The following is a 22,233-nucleotide window of genomic DNA, read 5'->3' as shown; positions in this document are numbered from 1 at the left end:
AGGCCTTCGTGTTTTGAGCAGGACAATGCGTAACTGCAGACTGCATCTGTTCCAGCAGCACGGCTGCAGTCCTGACCTCTGACCAGCTGAGAACATCTGGATCATCATGAACGCAACAACAGGACGAAGCAGAGCCAGGACTGCTAAACAGCTGCTCTCCTCAGCTCACAGACCCAGAAAACTAGGAGCTCTGAAATGAGCTCCTAGTTTGCTTGAAATGATGCATTTCCTCAGATGACAGGTTGACATGTTTTCTGTGATCTGCTGTGAATAAAATGTGAGTTTGTGATTGTCACTTCTCCTCACTTCTATTGTTGTTTTCATTTTACATGGATTCCCATTTTTTTTGCAATTAGTGTTTTACTAATAAGCATATCATATGTGTGTGTTTGTGTGTGTGTGTGTGTTTGTGTGTGTGTGTGTGCGTGCGTCTGTGTGTGTGCGTTTGTGTGTGTGCGTGTCCTCACTGCAGACACTGATACAGTTCATGATCTTCCAGCTGCAGCAGTCACTTCCGTCTGTGAGGTTTTTGTACGAGTGTGTTTCACTGTGTGAACATCGGAGTGCTGTGGTAACTCTGACAGTAATAAACTCCTGCATCGTCAGCCTGGACTGCACTGATGCTCAGAGTGAAGTCAAGGCCATTCCCTGCTCCACTTCCACTCAGTCTGGAGGAGATTCCTGAAAATCTGTCTGATGTTAAGTAGATCAGAGCTTTGGGAGCTTCTCCAGCTTTCTGATGGTACCAGGCCAGGTAGTATCGTGAACCAGAATAGTGAGCTACTTGTGTGCTGACTTTACAGTTGATGTTTACAGTCTGACCGAGCTGCACAGATTTGGATGCTGACTGAGTCACCACAACATTTTGTCCAGCAGACCCTGAGGAGAGAAGAAACTCTGAACATTAGATGGTGAGGTGAAACTCGGCTACACTCTGAATGATTTTCACGTGACAGAAAAATGATTTTCCTCACCCTGAGTGAAGCAGAGGAGAGTCCAGATGAGGACGCAGAGCACAGTCATGTTTTTGATGAGGAGGATTTCTGTGGCGTCTGTTGTGATGAAGGACAGCTGTCAGTCATGCAGTGTTCAACTGTCAGGACTATAAACTCTCCCAGAGCACTGGAGCATGGTGCTGCTGATGCAAAGCAGCTCACTGTGGAAATACTCAGACTGACTCCAAGTGGGACTCGATTACTCTCGTGGATCTATCAGATAGCACAGGATTCATCAGCAGTGTTTTCTGCATTTTGCATCTATTTTCTTTGTTTTTTACATAGAGAAAGTAGATAATTTGGCATATGTACCGCAATAACATAACATCACTTTCCTGTGAGCTGAACTCAGTCACATCACATTTTTGTTTAGCTCCTTTACTGAACCTGTCCTCACATGTTCCATTTTTAAATCAGGAACAATCTGAAGGATTAAAGTAAATGTACTCTTTAAATCTGCTGCAGAATTAAAAGGATTCAGGACAGTGTGACTGGAGATCAGTTCTTAGTGTTTCTGACAAATCTGTGAATTTTAAAAATGTCCCACTTTGTGTTTGACCTCAGTTTGAATTGAAACTGTCTGAGAATATTTATCTTGTTTAAATCTGGCTTATGTTGAAATATTCTCACTGGTTAGATTTAGCAGATAATGTCTTTATCAGTGAAATGATCAGCTGGTGATAGTTTAACAGTAACTATGATTGTAGAAATGCACCAAATGAAATGATTAAAATGTTGAATCTAAATAACTGAATATTTGTTCAAAGTGTGTTATATTTTGTATTAAACACTAAAACCATGCATATAATTAGAAGTTGATGCTGAAGATAATTACTGAGATGCTGTGTAACAGTTTGGCCCCAGTGCAGTTTGTTGAGCTTCAGGTCATATGAGGACAGTGAGTGCGCTGATGTGCATGAGAGCTTTGTTAAAGGGAAGTGAAACACTGTGTGAGTGAGTGACTGGTGGAGCAGAAAAACATCTGTCAGAAAGTCCTTAAAGGAAAAGATCCACTCTCACACAGTGTAGGTGTTACTGCCAGCTGTGCCGTGTGCTCCCTGTCCTCTAAGCCGATTGGTGTCTCCTAGGTGATGCTCGACCCACCCTGATGGTGCTGCCCCCCTCCAGAGAGGAGCTACAGCAGGGGAAGGCCACGCTCATGTGCCTGGCCAACAAGGGCTTCCCCTCAGACTGGAGTCTGTCCTGGAAGGTGGACGGCAGCAGCAGCAGCAGCTGGGAGGAGGGCAGGAGCCCCGGGATGCTGCAGGAGGACGGCCTCTACAGCTGGAGCAGCACCCTGAGGCTCCCTGCAGACCAGTGGGAGAAGGTGTGCTCTGTGACCTGTGAGGCCACCCAGGGCTCCCACACTCCTCTCTCACAGACACTGAGGAGAGACCAGTGTTCCCAGTCCTGAGCTGACTCGCTGGTTTTCCTCTGCAGGTGTCTCTCTCTTTCTGTCACTCGTCTTTGTTTTGTTCATCATTTCACCGTTTGAACAATAAAGATTCATTCAAAGAAACTCTCATTCCATCTCCGCTCTTTTTAACTTGCAAGAATTGAGATCCTTTCACAATAAACAGAGTTGTTCTTCATGTTTGTTCACATTGAAGTGATTTCATGATCTGCTCATAATGGGAACAGCGACTGTATCAAATCCAGTCAAACACTGAGCTGAAAGACATGCTGTCATTTCTCTGTGGTGACTTTAATCAATCAATCAATCAATCTTTATTTATAAAGCACTTTTCATACAAAAAACTGTAGCACAAAGTGCTTTACATGGTTAAAAGCACCCCACCCCACCCCACCCCACCCTCCCCACACTCTCATTAACATAAACGATCATGAATACACACATTCCCCCACCCCACCCCCCACCCCCCCCCCCCCCCCCACACACACACACACACACACACACTTAAAGAATAATATTAAGCTGGGTACGCATTAGCCAAGTGAGGAAACACTGCACCGAGCTGTCTGCACCGGGAGCCGGTCACAGACCGCAGCCTCCAGGCTGGGCACGCAGCAGGAGGGAGGCAAAGATGCCCCCCAGCCAGGCTGAGAGGACCCACAGAGCCCCAGCAGCCACGGTCGATCACAGCCCCGGTGCAGAGAGCCCCCTCCGAGGAAACACTGGAGATATGACCTAATAAGAATATAAACAGGATAAAGAAATAAAATAAATAAGAGTGGGATACAGTATGAATATAAGTATAAACAGAGTAAGAAGATAAAAAATGAATAAGAATAAAATCAATAAATATTAGGTAAAACCTAAATTAATAATATAAATAGAATAAAAGGTTAGAATAAATAAGCATTAAATAAATAAACGTTAGTTAAAAGCTAAATTAAAAAGGTGGGTCTTGAGCCTGTTTTTAAAAACATGAACGTTCTCTGCGGCCCTGAGCTCCTCCAGCAGGCTGTTCCACAGTCGAGGACCATACCACTGAAAAGCAGCCTCTCCGTGAGTATGTGTCCTGACTTTAGGGACAATCAAAAGGCCAGTACCAGAGGACCTCAGGGTCCGCGAGGGTTCATATGGTAAAAGCAGATCTGAAAGATAAGAAGGCCCAAGACCATTAAGACATTTAAAAACCAATAAAAGAACTTTAAAATCGATCCTGAAACACACGGGGAGCCAATGCAGCGATTGTAAAACCGGTGTAATGTGGGCCCGCCCTCTGGTCTTCGTCAGCACACGAGCTGCAGAGTTTTGCAAAAGTTGTAAAGGTGAAATATTCTTTTTGGGGAGACCAGAGAGCAGAGCATTACAGTAATCAATGCGACTGGTAATAAAAGCATGCATCAGCATCTCCGTGTTGGCCCGAGAGAGAATAGAGCGGACTCTGGCTATATTTTTTAGATGATAAAAAATATAGCCAGGACTTTAGAAATAAGGTGTGAGCTTCCATCATGGATCAGCACATGTACTGTAAACTGTAGATGAAGAGTGACAGTGACGGAGTCAAACATTATTGTGTTCACTTATGTCTGCATTTTGATTCTGTTAAGTACGAACACAATGACAGCAGAAGTGCTGCTACATGTCTGCACAGACAGAGAGGACCAGTGTGTTTATTTGGTAGTTCAATGAAAGGCTTCAGTTAGTTAAGAAGAAGGAAAATAATCTGTTGATGTTATACAATATTTAAATTTTTAAAAAAACAAAACAAAACACTTTAGGAAATATTTGTGTGGTTTTTGTTTTGTACTACTTGAACACTAAAGTGGCCGTCCAATAAGACGACAGTGTCAGCGTTGGCCCACAGCTCATTTAAATTTGACACTCCGATCTTAAATGAAAGCACAACTATGTCAGTTTTCTTTTATTTAAAACTTACAATCCTACGCTCCCAAATCATTTTCAGGCACATTTCACTCACCTGCATTCAGACCATGTTAACAACACTTAATCGTAGGTTTACTTCAATCACTCCTCCTCACATATTCTAAGAGTCTGGAGGAAAAACCGAAGCACTCAGTGTATTTTATACTGAACTTTTTCAGAGCACACAACCATAACGAGTCTGCCGGTACTGAAACCTGCTGTGGACATTTTCAGTTGTTAAAAATAACGTTTGGGAGCAGCAACACAGAGTCAGTGAGCTCATCAGCACATCACTGATGAAACTTTGGTCTCATGACTGTTTGCAATTGTCAACATATATTTTCTTCCTTTCACAGAAAACTCATCCCTGTTTTCAGTTCAACACTACTTTCTTATCTTTGATATTTACCTCACTCCATTCATCCTTCATGGAATACATGAAATATGTAGTGACTTAAAAATAAATGGTAAATGCCCTGTATTTGTATAGTGCTTTACTTAGTCCCTAAGGACACCAAAGCAGTTTACACTACATTCAGTCATCCACCCATTCACACACACATTCACACACTGGTGATGGCAGCTACATTGTAGCCACAGCTGCCCTGGGGCGCACTGACAGAGGCGAGGCTGCCAGACACTGGCGCCACCGGGCCCTCTGACCACCACCAGTAGGCAACGGGTGAACGGGGACTCTGTGTCCTGTGTGCCCTCGGGTTACCCCTGAGAATGAGACCCTCACTTGCACCATCGGCACTCTCACCTGGAAAATAGACAACACAATCCAGCAAACCCTGATGTCAGAACCTGATCCTGGGAATGCTGTCCTCGATGAGTTTGATGACTGTAATGTCATCTGCAAACTTCAGGTTTTGACACACTTGACATTAGCTGTGCAGCCATCTGTGTAGGACACCTCCACTGGGTCACTAGTGCTAATTTTCCAGGTGCTGGATGCCTTTATCTGTCAGTGATGCACTGTCTACCAGGTCTACCAGGGAGCATGTGATGTTTGCAGATAGGTCAACACTCATTTCTTTACTACAGACATCAGGCCAACAGCTCTGTAATTAATAAACAGTGACAGAGTGTTTCATGGGAAAGATGATTGTTAGCTGAAAACCCATTTTTAGTGTTTCAGTGTAGCGCCTCTTTGCTACCCTGATCTCCTTTGTCAGTATGTTTCTGGCCTGGTCCTCACTCCTGTAGGCGTCGTTATTCCTGAGTTTTCCTGTAAACCAGGGTTTGTTGTTATTGTATACGCAGAAGGTTTTAGTTGGCACACCTACGTTCTCACAAAAACTGATGTAGGATGTCACAGTGTCAGTGATGTTGTCCAGGTGTGCCTCAAAAACACTCCACTTCCTGCATTCTCTCACAGCACAAGGCCAGGCAGGCGCCTGTGGCACTTTTATTTTAACTGAATTGTTTATTGTTGTGTATTGTAAACTGCAGTATATTTACTCTTTATCATGCTGCTGCATGCATGCAAATGTCCACTTTATTTGCAATAAACAAAAAACAAACAAACTAAAAACCCAAAACAAAACGCAGGTACACAGTGAAAGACCAGATGTCCCAGTTTTTACACTGGGACTTGAAAGCAGCTTACATTTGTGTATCTGTCTGGCTGTGGCTGAAACCCCCACGTGGGCGTGTGACGTGATCTGTGGGTGTCGGGCGATTGGTGCACATCAAGGTTTTGTGAGTGAAGATAGTTGTTTAGACAATTGTGTGCACAGACAGGTTTGTGAAAGAGAAAATGATCAGATTTGTGAAGCTGAACTTAATAAATTGTGTGTAAATGATCAGTATTGCACCCACTGGCTAAGGGAAGCATGTATAATGTAAACAGAAATGGTCCTAGCACTGAACCCTGTGGAACTCCATAATTGACCTTAGTGGGTGAAGAGGACTCTCCATTTACATGCACAAATTGGAGTCTATTAGATAGATATGATACAAACCACTGCAGCACAGTACCTGTAATACCTACAGCATGTTCTAATTGCTCTAATAGGATATCATGGCTATATTAGCTAACACACTGAAAACTTCCCTCCCGAACAGAAAAAGTTGCTTCAAGGGACAAACTGCATTATATTTCTTCACGTCAATATTTGTGCAGCAAGTGGTCCCCGGGCCGCGAGTTTGAAACCCCTGAGTGAAGAACGACTGTTCTTATCGTGAAAGGATCTCAATTCTTGCAAGTTAAAAAGAGCGGAGATGGAACGAGAGTTTCTTTGAATGAATCTTTATTGTGTCAAACAGTGAAATGATGAACAAAACAAGGATGAGTGACAGAAAGAGAGAGACACCTGCAGAGGAAAACCAGCAAGTCAGCTCAGGACTGGGAACACTGGTCTCTCCTCAGTGTCTGTAAGAGAGGAGTGTGGGAGCCCTGGGTGGCCTCACAGGTCACAGAGCAAACCTTCTCCCACTGGTCTGCAGGGAGCCTCAGGGTGCTGCTCCAGCTGTAGAGGCCGTCCTCCTGCAGCACCCCGGGGCTCCTGCCCTCCTCCCAGCTGCTGCTGCTGCAGCTGCTGCCGTCCACCTTCCAGGACAGACTCCAGTCTGAGGGGAAGCCCTTGTTGGCCAGGCACATGAGCGTGGCCTTCCCCTGCTGCAGCTCCTCTCTGGAGGGGGGCAGCACCGTCAGGGTGGGTGCGACTTGTCCTACTGGAGGAGGACACAGAGAGATAATATGAAGAAATTTCATGCAACGAGAAGAGAAACTCCACCCTGTTGGCTGCAGCTGGGGAGGTTGCTGGTTCTGGTCTTCAGTGTTTTACTTCCCTCTCTGAGCTCACTGATCGTTTTTCAGTTCAATCTACTTTTACAACAACAGTCGCCTCAAGGCGCTTTATATTGTAAGCAGGAAAATCTCAGTTTAGTTTCATGAACAAAGTCAAATGTAGATTTACAGGTATCACTGCTGAAGATGACCACAGGCTCACCTCAACATTTAGATATTCTTTAAAGCCTCAAAGACTTTTTACATCTCCAATAAACATACTAGTGTAGCATGTGCTTGGATCAGTCACATTATTATGTTAGAATGAGGATGTTACATGTCATTAAAAAGGAAGACTGAGGACAACACGTGCAAAGATTCCCAGGAAAAATCTTTACACATTCTTTCTTTGGTCATTATTATGAAAAATATCATTTAATACTATAATATGTTTTCTTTGAGTCACATTTTTCAGTCTAATCTTTGTGGACAGAATTATGAACTAAAGCAGCCTTTCCAATAACTAACGGTATTTTCTAATAACATTATAAATGATGGTTATGTACACACTGTGAAAATGACCAGAGAAAAACGAGTTTCTTCATCAAACTAAATATCATCTGCAAAATTATTCCAAATGATTTAAAAATCAGAAAATAAACCCCAATGTTTTTTAACCTTTTCAGCAAAATAATCTCGATTAATTTCATGTAGAAGTCAAAGAAACTTACAGTCAACATCCAGCCTGGTTCCTCCACTGAACGTGTGCCACAGTGATACAAACTGATCGAGGCGTCGTACAAAAACCTGTAGAGAGACACGGCTCTCTGACTCTGAACACAAACAGTCTGTGAAACACAGCTGCTACAGGGAAATCCACTCAGAGTGACAGAAATCACAATAAGAAGAATTTATTTTAAATTTAATGAATTTAGATATGTTGAATTACCCCTGGGCTCTAGACAACCCAAACGGATAAGTGGAAGTGCATGGATGGATGCTGCCAAATCGTAGCATCCATCAGTGATTTTGGCAGTTTGCTAGTCTGGAGGTTTCACATGTCTGTTAATGCCACAATCACAATCAATATCTCATCAAACTGAACCTGAGGACAGACAAAAAAACCAAGAGAGCAGCAAATTTCCAACAGAATCAAGGTGTTGTAAAGGTCCAATCAAAGTCCAGACCTCAACCTGAGTGAGGTGGAAGCTGCAAACCAGTGCCACTTTAAAGTCAGTGTATTTACCAGCTACTGAATCAGACCACACCTGGATAAAATACAGCCTAGCCCTCGGACCACCTCTCAGTGTGTGTGTGATAGCAGACAAATATATTTAGCTTTTATACTGAAACACAGAATCCAAGAAACCAATTCAACTGAGTCTGCATTCTGGAGTCATCATGAGCATTTCTAGAAGAAAATACTCAGTGTTTTGGTAACATCCATCCTGAGACACGATCAGTGTACCCAGGTAAGGCTGTGGCTCAATGCACTATGAAGTTTAGAAACAGTTTGGTGCTTTGTGTTGTCACCATGAGCACAAACAGTGGAAGGATCTGTTGAATCATCAGCGTTTAATGCAGCTGATCATCATCAGTGACTCCTGCCTGTTTCCCAGATATTATAGAAGTGAGCGTCTTTCCTTTCTCTTTTCAGTTTTATGTAAAAAAAGGTATTTAAAGTTCATCGCTCCACATTTATTGTTGTTTGCATCTTTTTTGAAGCCAACCAGTCAAACGGTACTTTAGAGGCTGTTTGTCTTGACCTTATGTAAAGGACCTCCACAGTTACTGACGCCCACACTGGCTTGCACTTGGCTTCCGGCGGCGCCACGAGCATACAGCGGCTGATAGCGTGCCGGCAAAATTCAGTGTTTTTTTCTATGGTGTATCGCGACCGAAGAACGATGCGCACCAACCACAGCAGACAATTTCTGCTCAGAATCAGGAAAAATAGCACGATTTCCATGAATAATCTGCCAACAGAGAAACTTCGGATTCTGGGTTTGCTAACTCCCCCCCATCGAGGCAGTGAGGCACAGCCGGCCGAAACGCAAGCGCTGCACATGTAAACAAAAGCGAGGAAAGCGTGCCAGTGCTAGCGCTAGGCTAAAGGCTAACCCGACAGCACTTCCATCCATCCTGCTCTCCAACGTTCGCTCCCTGGATTATCCGTGGCTCCAGCACTCAATCCAGCGTGAGTTAAGAACTGTTGTTTTCATCCTCACAGAAACATGGCTGAACGCAGACATTGCTGACTCGGCTATCCAGCTAACCGGCCTAGCATGCTATCGAGCCGACAGAGAAGCCTCCTTGTCTGGTAAGAGCCGGGGCGGTGGTCTGTGCATCTACATTGACAAACTGTGGGGCACGAATTCGGATGAAGTGAGTCGCCACTGCTCACCACAGGTGGAGTTTCTAATAGTAAAGTGTCGCCCGTTCTATCTACCAAGAGAGTTTTCCTCGATACTTGTTATAGCAGTGTATTCCCACCAAATGCTAATGCCAATTGGCACTAGCAGAACTGTCTTGTGATATCAACGAGCTCCAAAAGGCGCACCCGGAAGGTTTTTTTGTCGTAACCGGCGACTTTAACCATGCAAACCTCAAGACAGTCCTCACCAAATTCCAACAAGATGTAAACTTCCCAACCAGAGGGAACAACTGCCTGGATAAAGTTTACACCAACGTGCGCGGGGCCTACAAGGCAGCTGTGCACCCACACATCGGCTCATCTGACCATGCCACTGTGATGCTGCTGCCCATGTACACATCACTGCTGAAACGCACAAGACCAGCCAGGAAAACCATCAGAGTCTGGCCGAGTGAGGCTGTCTCAGCGCTTCAGGAGTGCTTCAAGTTCACAGACTGGAACATGTTTAAAGAGGCAGCCACTCAAAGTGGCTTCTTGGACCTGGACGAGTTCACTGAATCTGTGACCTGCTACATCAGTAAGTGCACAGAGGATGTAATGGTCTCCAAAAACATCACCACAAGAGCCAGTGAGAAGCCCTGGTTCACTGCAGCGGTACGTGCATGTCTGAAAGAGAGAGATGCTGCTTTCCACTCTGGAGGTAAACCGGCTCTCAGAACAGCCAGAGCCCGTGCCATCCAACATGCAAAGCGTGCACATGCACAAAAGATCCAGAGCCAATTCCACACCACAAAAGACTCTCACAGTTTATGGCAGGGCAATCAGGCCTGCACCAAGCAGCTGTGATGGAGATACCACACTTCCTGAGGAGCTGAACAAGTTCTACACATGGTTTGATACACTGAACAACACACAAGCAAAGAAAGCCACGCCCACCACCGACCAGACAATCTCTCTGCCTGCAGCCGATGCGAGGAGATCTCTCACCAAGGTCAACCCACGGAAAGCTGCTGGACCAGACAACATCCCAGGTCGCATGCTGAGAGACTGCACTGTTCAACTGGCCGATTGTCCCAGCATGCTTCAAGTCCACCACTATCATCCCAGTGCCAAAGAAATCCTCAGTATCCGCCTGACTACCGTCCCATTGCCCTGACCCCCATCATCATGAAGTGCTTCGAGAGACGTGTCATGGCACATGTGACGAGCAATGTCCCCTGCTCACTGCATCTGCTGCAGTTTGCATACCGGCTGAACAGCTCGACCTGCACCTTACATCTCCCTCTCCCACCTAGACAAGAAAGACGCATATGTCAGAATGCTGTTCATGGACTTGAGCTCAGCATTCAACACCATTATCCCCCAAAAACTGTTTGACAAACCCAGCAAGTTGGGACTGAGCGCCTCTCTCTGCAACTAGATACTAGATTTCCTGTCAGAGAGGCCTCAGTCCATCCGAATCGGCGACAACATCTCCAGCACCATCAGGCTGAGCACAGGAGCTCCTCAGGGCTGTGTTCTCAACCCACTGTTGTGGGGTTGACACACGACTGCACCACCCTACACAGCTCCAACCACATCGTCAAGTTTGCTGACGACACAACCGTGGTTGGACTCATCAGTAGGGATGGGTTATGGCATTATGGCACAGGTTCTGACATAAACGGTAGTAACCAGACCAAAAACCAGCGCACATTTCGGTGCTTTTTTTCCCCCTGAGATGTCATACACTTTGGATTCTAGCCAATCATTTTACCTTTCCAAGGATAGCAGGCGGGGCCAGGTACGTACGTTCTTTTAGAGCAGAGCTACAGATTAAAAACGCCCAAGGCGAAGCGGTCAAAAGTCTGGCTGTACTTCACAGCAAAAGATGCAAACTCAGCAGCCTGCAACAAGTGCTTTAAGCTGATACTGTGATACTGTCAAAGGAGGTAACACCTCGAATCTGATGAAACACCTGGTGACGCATAGCGTTTTTTTAAAAGCCGAGAAATGCGCCGTGTTTGATAGCTTGCTGCGAGACCTCACACCGAGTACATCTACTACAACTCAGACCCTCAGACCCGGAGTTAGCAACATCCCCCAAGAACCCGAAGAGTAGAGTCCAGGCCCCTAGCCCTGCCAGTGTAGCAGAAATGATGACGGATGATGATGGCAGCAGCAGCCGTTCTTCTCTGGGTGTTGTTCCTGTGTAATTTACGCTAAGTAGGCTAAGCACGTTATTAAATTAATGCATGTAAGGCAAACACCGTCGTAGTTACATGCGGCTGTCTTGTTTGATGGCTGATACTCCCTTCACCCTGGCCAAAAACGCTAAAATCACCAAAGAAAAAGTGGAAAACAGCTAAACATGAGAGGTTTTTGGACAAAGTTTGTGTTTTTTCCATTGTTTAAGCACTGCTTCCAGCCAAGAGTGATACCACATTAGTGATGGGATTTCCGGCTCTTTTTAGAGAACCGGTTCTTTCGGCTTGGCTCACTAAAAAGAGCCGGCTCTTTCAGCTCCCAACCAGCTCTTCAGATTGTTTTGTTGTTTTAATTAATTTATTATTAACAACAATATAAAATTATGCACAAAAGGAATTACTAATGTAAAAAACAAACGTGGTTTTATTTATATATGTTTAGATATAAATATATACGGTGGCCCCTAGAGACAAAGCACGTACAAACTCCAAAACACATTCCTAGCGTTAACTGAACTTCCCAAACAGAGCTACCTAGATCACTTAAATTACACAATTGGAAGCATATGTGTATTGTTTGTGTATTTATACACAGGCACTCATATATACAGTGTTGGGGAGTAACGGAATACATGTACCGCCGTTACGTATTTAGAATACAAAATATGAGTAACTGTATTCCGTTACAGTTACCATTTAAAAAGGTGGTATTCAGAATACAGTTACTTTGTTGAAATAAATGGATTACACTGCGGTACTTCCCTGTTTCATATTGTCGCGGGTCAGGACTGTTTGGGTTTGTTTGACAGCTACGTAATGTTGTTCCAGGCGGCAGCGTTACGGTTGCCATGGTTACAGGGTGACGCGCTCTCTCTCTGCATGTTTCCTGGGTGAGAGAGCACTTTTTTGTTGTTGTTGTTGTGCTAAGCTAAAAGGCAGAATGCTACAGGCATGGCCCTAAAGAATGTAGCCTCATGGGCAGTGTAGTCCGTGCTGCAGCGAGAATGGACTGCCATACACCTTATGTGTCTGTGAGCGAGGGAGGGAGAGAAAGGAAAAGTCCGAGCTGTCACGGAGCAAAAACGGGAGCTGGAAGCATGTAAATATAATAATAACCACTGCAGCCAAGAAGAGTGCCTGACGAGCCCATTTGTAAGTAAGCTATTAAGACTCAACTGTACACTGTGTTCGTGTTTTCCTCCGGAAACAATAAGTTCCGTTGGAGCCTTTCAACGCCTCTCTCTGTCTGGCAAGCAAAGTTGACCCAGACAACAAAGTAAAGCTAGTTTTCGGCTACCAGCCCGACACAGAACCCACCGTATTAGCCCGAGGTCCCTTTACTACGGTTCGGAGCCGCGGACCTTCAGTAACAGTAATAAATCACAGCAATAGTACATTCACGTAGTTGTAAACAGCACGATAATATATTAAGTAATCCAAAGTATTCAGAATACGTTACTCTCATTGAGTAACGTAACGGAATACGTTACAGAATACATTTTGGGGCATGTATTCAGTATTCTGTAGTGGAATACATTTTAAAAGTAACCTTCCCAACACTGCATATATATTCAAATAATAAAAAAAAAAAGTTCATTTACCTGTTACTACCACACACCAAATCCGGTCGTTGGTACTTCCTGGCTTGTGTAGCCACTAGGAACCAAAAGCTCAACACTGTCCCCTAGCATCCTGGAGCACTTCTGTTGTGTTTTGTACGTGTTTTCAGTTTGTACGTGCTTTGTCTCTAGGGGCCACCCTAAATATACTTTTATTTATTCACTCCACATAAAATGTCATAAATAAATCATATAATACAAAAACCAACTATTTACATTTCAACTTTTAACTATTTAAATTTTCAGCTTTTTCCTTTTAAACAAATTTAAAGTGAAAAAACACAAAACACTGCAAACCACAACACAATTAAATATAAATTAAAATATGAAAACAAAAAGAAGATTCTCTGTCATATGGGCCTGCATGAATAAACTTTCTGAATCCTTTATCATCTGCAACTGAAAATAGCTGTGGATGATTACTATACCTTTCTAATGTGACGTTGTTGTCCCTGGCTCTTTCTCTCTCTCTCCCTCCCGCTCTGTTCCTGTGCTACTGCCAGTGTAACTACTGCCCCTCCCCCCTCTGCCTAGCACAAAGCACAAGGCTTGCGTGCGGAGAGAAGCGGGAAAAAGTGCGAGAGAGAGAGGGTGAGAGAAAAAAAAAAAAAAAAAACACGGCTCCCAATAAGGAGCCGGCTCGCAACGTTCACTTCAAAGAGCCGGCTCTAAGAGCCGTTTCGTTCGCGACCGACACATCACTATACCATATATGCCCTATAGCTGCAGAAAAGGCTTGTGATCTTTTTACAAAAAAATAGCTAAACATGAGAGGTTTTTGGACAAAGTGTGTGTTCTCCATTCTTTAAGCACCGGTTCGAGCACCGTTTAAGAACCGGCACCGTTTCAAAAGTACCGGTTTGGCACCGGTATCGGATAAAACCTAAACGATACCCATCTCTACTCATCAGCAGCAATGACGAGATGAGGGACATTAACAAACCACTAACTGACTCTATTGGACTCCACACACCACTGCCTTTGTAAATACAGATGCTGCTCTATGGTCAATCCTACTCTCAGGAATCCTGCTCATGTTGATCACTTTATTTCACACTGTAAAGCTGCTACGTTGGTCATTTCAAACCACTTCAAAGTCACTTTAAATCTCAATTGTAAATTGTAAAGTTTAGACAGTTATTAACTCTTTTTACCTCATAGTGTACATTTACTCCCCTTACCTCAGTCTCAAAGTGTATGGTTATTCTTACTCTTCCTATATTTATTGAACTGGAGCCTCGTAGTCTCGTCTCTGTATAGCAGAGATGACAATAACGTTTACTTTGACTTTCTACCAGGATCTGTGCTTAAATGGTGAATGGACTGGTTCTTCTACTCCAGGGGAACTTAAAGCGCTTTGTACAACACGCCTCACTTACACATTCAGACGATGCTGAAGTGCTTTCACACACATTCATACTCCAGTGTGTGACCACTAACCTTCAGTTAGCAGCAGGTTGCTCTACCTCCTGAGCTACTGCCACCCACTTCTTCTTTGTTTGTGTACTCTTGCTCTGCCCTGGTCAGCACACAGAGATCCCGCTGTGTGCTGGTAACACAACATCCAGAACACAAAGAGCCACAAAAGAACACAATTACATAGGCTCAAGTTAGATTTTACCAAAGCGCTAACTGTGTTCATCTCAAAGTGACCACAGATTGAGTAGGTCTCTGTTCAATCTGTCTCTCAGTTTTCACACTTCACAATATCATGCAAGTCAGAAAGGCTGCAACATAACAGGCTTGAATGTATGTCATAGCTATGATCCTCCCATGTTGTGTAAGGCTGACCAGTGAAACACACTGGAAGTATTTTCATGTTACACGGTGGGACTCTCACCATTTGGTTTAGAACTGATGAAGCTTCACAGATGAAACTTAAAGAAATGTGTCGCTTTCTTTCCAGCTGCTTAGACCAACGTGTCTGCGCAGACTCTCGGTCATCCAGAGAGTCTGCGCAGACACATTCATATTAGATTACTTTCACTGCTGATGTTGTTGGTGCATTCACACAGACCATCAGAAAACATGATAACAGTCAGACGTGCTTTGAGACACGCCTGTGTGTGGTGTCATTTCCACATGTTTGAGGCAGCACAGTTTGACTTTACTAATCTTACTCATGGAAAACGTCTGCTGTGTTTATCTTGGGAACCATCCTGATGTTCAGGAATTTGGGGTCATAATTATGTAAAAATCAGTACGTCAGTGGGAAACTAAGCTGTGCACATTAATGCTGCTGATATGTGTATCTGACATTGGTGTGTGTCCATTGAACTGTGTCAGCCTGACTGAGGGAGGTTTTTGTACTGCGCTGTTACGCTGTGTGAACACGTCTTGATTGTTCCACCAGTGGACGCTCTGACAGTAATAAACTCCTGAATCTTCAGCCTGGACTCCTCTGATGCTCAGAGTGAAGTCAGTTTTAGATCCACTTCCACTGAAACGATCTGAAACTCCAGACTGACGAGATGTAGCATGATAAATCAGGAGTTTAGGAGCTCCTCCAGGTTTCTGGAGGTACCAGGAAAGCAGGTTTTTCTTATAGTAAATACTGTAAACACTTGAACTGGTTCTACATGTGATGGAGACAGACTGCCCTGCAACCACAGACTGAGCTCCAGGAGACTGAGTCACTATGATTTGTCCTGATGAACCTGGAAAGGATGAAAAAGAGGAGAAGGGTTACTGAGACAAATCCAGCGTGGAGAAAGACGATCAGCATCCAAACAGAAGATGGAGAACAGATGGAAGAAGGTCACTGCTGCTCATTTCAGTGTTCACGCTGAAGCCAAGCGCTCACAGAGAGTCTCACCCTGAACAAGGAGCCCCAGGGTGGCCAGCAGTAGAGTCAGTGACATCATCATTGTGCTGCCGGCGTGTCAGTGTCTCTGAAAGTCCTGGACAGACACTGATCCACACTGGCCTCTTAACGGCTGGGAGCAGAGAGGCAGGACACGTATGCAAACACACAGAGTCAATCAGCTGGAGCCGTCCTCAGCACATCACCACCTTTCCTCCTCACTCGTGGCTCTACTCGCTGCACGCTCGTTATTATAAAGTCCACAGTCTTCTCAGGATCGTCTACAAATCAAATGTATTTAATCAAATGAATGTAAAGTTTGTTTTAATAATTCAAGTCCAACCCATCTGAGGGAAATCTGTTTTAGAAATGTTATTTAAGTAACCAGGAGTTATCCTGACAGAAACTGAAAAAGTTCATAACATAAAATAAAATTCTACTGTACCAAGCTGAGGTCAGGCCGCTGTGCTTTACTGACACTCAGTGGTTAAACCAGCAACAACAGTTCAAACATCACCTTTCATTTGCTTTAATTATGAACTCTCATTAGCTGGAAGCATTAAAGATGTATCTCTACAGAGCCGCCAGCAAAATTTCTTTTTCCTGTTGAGTTGACATTCATGGCCACAATGAGTGGATGGAAACTTGTGCTCACAGCTGCGTCTTTGTCTCGTCACTGCTGTTTAATCAGGTGGAAACTTTCAACTTCATGAATATGAAGCCCCACAGTCCCACAGCCGGGCTGTTTTCACTTCCCACTGTTAGAGTTCACAGAAGATTCAGAGCACACATTCAGACTGAAACACGCTGAACATGACTTAATTCTTTCTCCTTAATCGATTTCTCAATTTTAAATATCACCATTTGTTTTTTTAACCCACCATCTTCATTCATCTGGACCTGAACCTTACTTTAACTCAGAGCTTCCCAAAGTGTGGGGCCCGCCCCCCCTAGGGGGCAGAGCCATTGCAGGGGGGGCGCGGTATGAAAAGGGAAAAAAACCCCAAAATGCTTGGACACTGCTAGCACAGGGCTCCCACACAAACGCGAAGCAGAAGATGAAGCATCATTGAATATGTTTCCAAACCAACTTCATTCTAAGCCAAAGACTAGAAAATATGGTGAAGCATATCTTCCCTTTGGCTTCACCTGCACAAGTGCCAAGGTAGGTCTCCCCTGCAAAATTAGTTTCCCTGCGTCGGGAGCAGCGCTGGGCTCTCCAAATCACGGACAAACAGGATCCCACATTCTTGATTTTTAGTTCACAAACACTTGTGGTAATGACTAACTACTCCTGACATGTTGGAGATGTTAGCTCTTTATACAGTGCACTGCCACGATTTGTTCCCCCGGTTCAAATCACGGACAAACAGGATCCCACAGCTGTTTATGTTTTTAAACCCATTTTGCACAGAGAGGCATTTTTTGAAAACTGCATTGACAGCAATGTTGAATATTATTACACAGAAGAAAAAAACAACTACATGTCTGAGACTGAAGAAGTCACTTGGATGAGTGACGAAACGTTTCTCCCACAAAACGCTACGTCCAGATGAACAGAATCAACTTTTGGAGAACTACACGTAAAATAATCACACCGTGACGCCTCTGCCTTTCTAAATGGAGGGACAGTAACTGCGTGTGTGTATGCAAGTGTGTAAAACTGCAGATAGTCAGATTAACAGTATTTTTGTCAGGGTTCTGGGTCAATTTTGACCCAGCTTTTTCTGTTTCTGTTTTGGTTTGCTAAATATATGAATTATTTGGGGTTTTTGAGTTGTGCTTGTTTGATTTTGTATTAAGGGTTATTCTTGGTTTTGTTCTCCTTATCTCATTTGGTGTTTTGGCCTTTAGTTTAGGTCACTGTCTTCTGTTTTCTGTGCCATATTCTTTCTGTCTTTCTCTCTGTGTCAACTTTGCGGTTTTGTTATTTGTTTCTTATTTCCTGTTTTACTTTGAAAGTTCATGTCTCATGTCAGTGTGTTCAGTTTTACCCCTCCCCTGTCTCGTTAGCCTAATCTCTCCCAGCTGTGTCTCCCTCCCGTTGCCCATTACCTAATTACTCCCATGTGTATTTTAGCCCTGTGTTTTCCTGTGCTCCCTGTCGCGTCGTACCTTCAACTTGCTGTGTGTTTGTAATGTCCAGGGGTCCGTTCTTCGTACCTCGCTTACTACATCCAAGATCAAATGACACATCCAAGATCAAATCATCGCGCTAACTTTGAGCTCGCTAATCCGGTTCTCCGAACACACCTGTTGTTGACGATTAGTATAGCTGGATGAAGTAATCTGAGATCACTGGGTGGCTTAAAAGGGGCTACGCATCGATAGTAGAAACATTGATCGGCAACCCTGTGATTGGTCGGCGAAGATGTCGAAGGAGCGCGCTCAGTATTTCACGGCAGCAGACCAAGAACTCTTGATTGAGGGATATCAGGAGTTTCAGAGTTTAATTAAAACGCAGGGGAACACTGCAAAGGCTGCAAAAGCAAGGAGAGAGGGCTGGCAGAAAGTTGCTGACAAATTAAACTCGTAAGTAATTTATTATATTATATTACATTATATCCTCTTTCACATTAGAGCCACAACAGGACCCACTAGAACATGGGAACAAGTAAAAGTGAAATATAAGAATATTCTACAGAATGGTAATATTTATCACTTATATTGCTTTTAGTCTATGACAAGAGACCCTGAAATAATCTGTTTGTTTGTTCATAACAGCAACCAAGAAAAGGGCAGAGCAAATAAAGACAGGTGGTGGTCCTGCACCCCCTCGTCACACCCCTTTTTGTACTGTGACATTTATTGACATTGTGGGTTTTCTTGTGTGTAGTTTGACCTGTTCCCATGCAAGGGGTGACTGAAGCATGCACAGTAAGTTGGGAGATATATATATATATATATCGAGAGAGAGAGAGAGAGAGAGAGAGAAAAGTAAATAATACCCTGACGGGAGAATCGATATCTCTCTATGAGCACACCGTCGCGCTGAGCTAAAGGATCCTGTCTATCCCGCAATCTACGCTAAATTCTGTAAACTCTCCTTATCAATCTTGCACCTTCCTTGCTCGCGTACAAACGGACAGGACATGGCTGCGACAGACTTCCCAAATCCACCTTCGCTTTTGTAGCCGTGGTCTCTCATCTTGATTGCACGTAGTAATTTACTATTACTACTCTAAAATATGAATTACATCTGACATGATCTACTACATGTAATAGAATGATTAATAGTACATTTCCCTTTTTTTCTGAAATGACCTGTATGTATCTGTATGAAATCAATAAAAGAATCAAATGCTGCATTATCTTTAGTTACATTGATAATATTTATTTATGGTAAAACAGTGGCGAAATATCGCTCTTGCTTTCATATAACTGCAGCGGACATACCTGAGTGGCCGCGATCTAATCCTGTTTACATAAAGTAAGCCTGCTCCCGAGCAGGTTTACGCTTACGGATCTGTTGCTATGACAGCAAGTCCCAGATGAGCTTCGGAGAACCGAACGATCCAAGATCACGAGAAATCGTCAACATTCAAATCCGGCTAACTTACTTAGCGAGGTACGAAGAACAGGCCCCAGTCCTCCAGCACCTCGGTTTAGAGTTTTGTTTTGCTTTTGTAAGTTTTATTTTGCGAATCGTTCTTCCAGCAATAAAGCTGCGTTTTCAGTTTATTCCCGTCTCCAAGAGTTCTGCATTTTTGGGTCCACCACTTCTGCTTGCCTGCCACACAGCCAACCATGACAATTTTGTCTCTATCTGCCATTCTGCAATTCATCTCATGTAAACAATAACGTGGCGCACAGCGTGACGTGAAAAAGGCACATACCTTTGACGTTGCATGACGAACTCTGTAATCCTCGTCCACACGTAAACGCAAAAAAGGAGTTTTAAAAAAATCTCAGTTTTCGGTGATTCGAAACGCTGTTTACGTGTGGACGAAACAAAAATACCCGTGTAGGTGCGGACAGTGGCGGTCCTAGCCTGTTTGGCACCCTGGGCGAACACTCCCTCTGCCCCCCCCCCCAAACACACACACACACAGACCTGATGCACCTGATGGCTTTGAACTTTTCTTGTCCATCTTGGTTTTCATTTTGCACTCCAGTAAGAACACAAGTCCCCCAACTCGAGGATCACCACAACATAACCTAACAGACCTACACCTTAGCTCACATTTCACACAACCCAGGATTCAAATCATGAATACATAATGGGCTTGGATTTACAACATTATGAATGAAATGTGCTCTATTTGAAAGCAGCCCCCCCCCCTCGACGGGTTGTGTGAGACTTTAAATCATCAAACTGTAAATTATGAATTATAAATTGTTATTGATCCCTTTACCCCGAGTCCTAAAGTGTATATTTACTTTCTTACTCTTCTTATATTTATTGTTTGTTTACTTGCACTGCTGTGACTGGAGCCTCGTCGTCTCGTCTCTCTATATACTGGACTGTATGTAGCGGAGATGACAATAAAGTTTACTTTCACTTCAGCAGCGCGCAGGCGCACCGAGGGCTCTCGCGCTCACTTTTCGCGTATAGAATTTCGAAAAAACATCGCTACAAATTATAAGTCTGTATCATAATGTCTGGTGTTTTCGTGTTTGTTGGTTTGTTTTTATTTTGTTTTATTTTGACAGCTCCAGCCAGCCAGAGAATCCCCCGCCACCCCGCCCTCTCCTCCCTGTGCCACAAGCAGCAGGCGCACCTCGCAAACGGAGGGCGCCCTTACTCCCAGCAAATGGGCGATAGAAAACCGATCGGTGCCTATGACATTCCCAGTATGCGATTGCTGATGTCGGGGCAGCATGAGTACGGGCAATTTTTTTTTTTTTTTTTTTGCCGATGCCCATGATGCCGCCCGGGCAACCGCCCGTGTTGCCCGCATCAAAAACCACTACTGAGGAGAGGGAGGGGAGAGAATGAGAGGAGAAGAGGCAGCTGTGCAGCGTAACGACAGAATAACTCCACCTTTGTGTCTTTTTCCATCCTAGCTGAAGTCCAGTGTGTCCCTTCTCAGCTCAACACGAAACGCCTAATATTTTCTCTGAATACGGGACGATTCCGTCTTTTTACGGGACGGTTGGCAACTCTACAAACTAACCTTATGAATAAAATAAAGTTCACTATCAGTAACATCACAGCACCCACCCAGCTGTATAGAAACTCCATCATGCTAGCTAGTACACAGTATGAGTTATTGTAACTGACTGTAAAAAGTCAGCACAACGAAAATAAACTCCACCTAAACTTGGTTTATATCTGACCCAGATAGACTGCAGGTCATTAACTTCTTACCTGAAGTTCAGTTCACCTGACACTCGGACCAGCGGCTGCCTCGGGTCTCTCCTCCTCCTGCTTCCCCCTCCCTCATCCACCTGCTGGACTCCACCACTTGTTAATTTTACTGAATCTGTGGAAGCTCCGCCATAGCCACCACCAAACAACTGAGTTATTTTTACACACCGACCAGCATCTGGCCAATCCACCATCTTTCATTGTTTACACCGTTACAAAAAAAAAAAGAATAAAAATCATCGGGCCACCGAGCAAATGCCCGGTATGCCCAATGGCCAGTCCAGCTATGGTCGTGCCATCAGTTAACCCTTTGTGTGCCAACTGTGGCACACGTGCCTAGGGTTGCCGACCCCTGCTCTGCGGGAACACCCGATTAGATTCTGGATCGGAAACGTTGCTGTGACCACGGATGGGAATCAGTTCGATTCCTTATCGAGGTCTCTTTGTAGTGATCAATGTTGGTTGATTACATTCATTACATACATCAATTACAGTATTACACAGAAGACTTTATTAAAACGAATGCAGCACGTTACTTATTAGGTACAGACATCAGTCATACTACTCGTTATGTTACTTTCACGTTACTCTGTAAAATGACCTGAAAGCCAACATTTAAAAATATAAACCTGAGGCTACAGCGCCACACACCAGCACAGATCCTGTCCTGATGAGGACACACGGGACCTTTGTCTTAAACCAGCAGAAAGAGACTTTAAAGAGGTGGTCTGAACGTTTACTGTAGCTCAGGTTTACTCCTTTGATTCAAACCAGCAAAGATGAAGGCAGAAAACTGCAGTTTGTCATCCTCATCATCATCCAGATAAGCCCACAATCCGACAGTGAAAACAGAAAAGTGCTGAATGATTTGAGCTGA

General features: G+C 44.1%; 1 long non-coding RNA gene, 1 pseudogene and 1 gene segment (V, D, J or C); 2 read left to right on the top strand and 1 right to left on the bottom strand.

The window, feature by feature from the left end:
* Positions 1–612: 612 nt before the first annotated feature.
* LOC112843451 (uncharacterized) lies at positions 613–1,749 on the top strand. Of its 2 annotated transcripts, none has more exons than XR_003215788.1 (2): positions 613–754; positions 874–1,749. It is a non-coding gene; the product is annotated as an uncharacterized LOC112843451 (long non-coding RNA). The 2 variants fall into 2 exon arrangements; XR_003215789.1 differs by having other exon boundaries at positions 640–754; positions 877–1,749.
* A 339-nt stretch (positions 1,750–2,088) lies between these two features.
* On the top strand, positions 2,089–2,461 carry LOC102081339 (Ig kappa-b4 chain C region-like). The segment is given in 1 exon segment: positions 2,089–2,461. A coding segment is annotated over 1 exon segment (306 nt).
* Positions 2,462–6,576: 4,115 nt separating this feature from the next.
* On the bottom strand, positions 6,577–16,306 carry LOC102081415 (Ig kappa chain V-III region MOPC 63-like; annotated as a pseudogene).
* Positions 16,307–22,233: the final 5,927 nt, after the last annotated feature.

The sequence above is a fragment of the Oreochromis niloticus genome, linkage group LG22 (genome assembly GCF_001858045.2).
Source record: "Oreochromis niloticus isolate F11D_XX linkage group LG22, O_niloticus_UMD_NMBU, whole genome shotgun sequence".
In the NCBI taxonomy this organism is placed as follows: domain Eukaryota; kingdom Metazoa; phylum Chordata; class Actinopteri; order Cichliformes; family Cichlidae; genus Oreochromis; species Oreochromis niloticus.
This window is presented reverse-complemented; position numbering and strand designations above follow the sequence as displayed.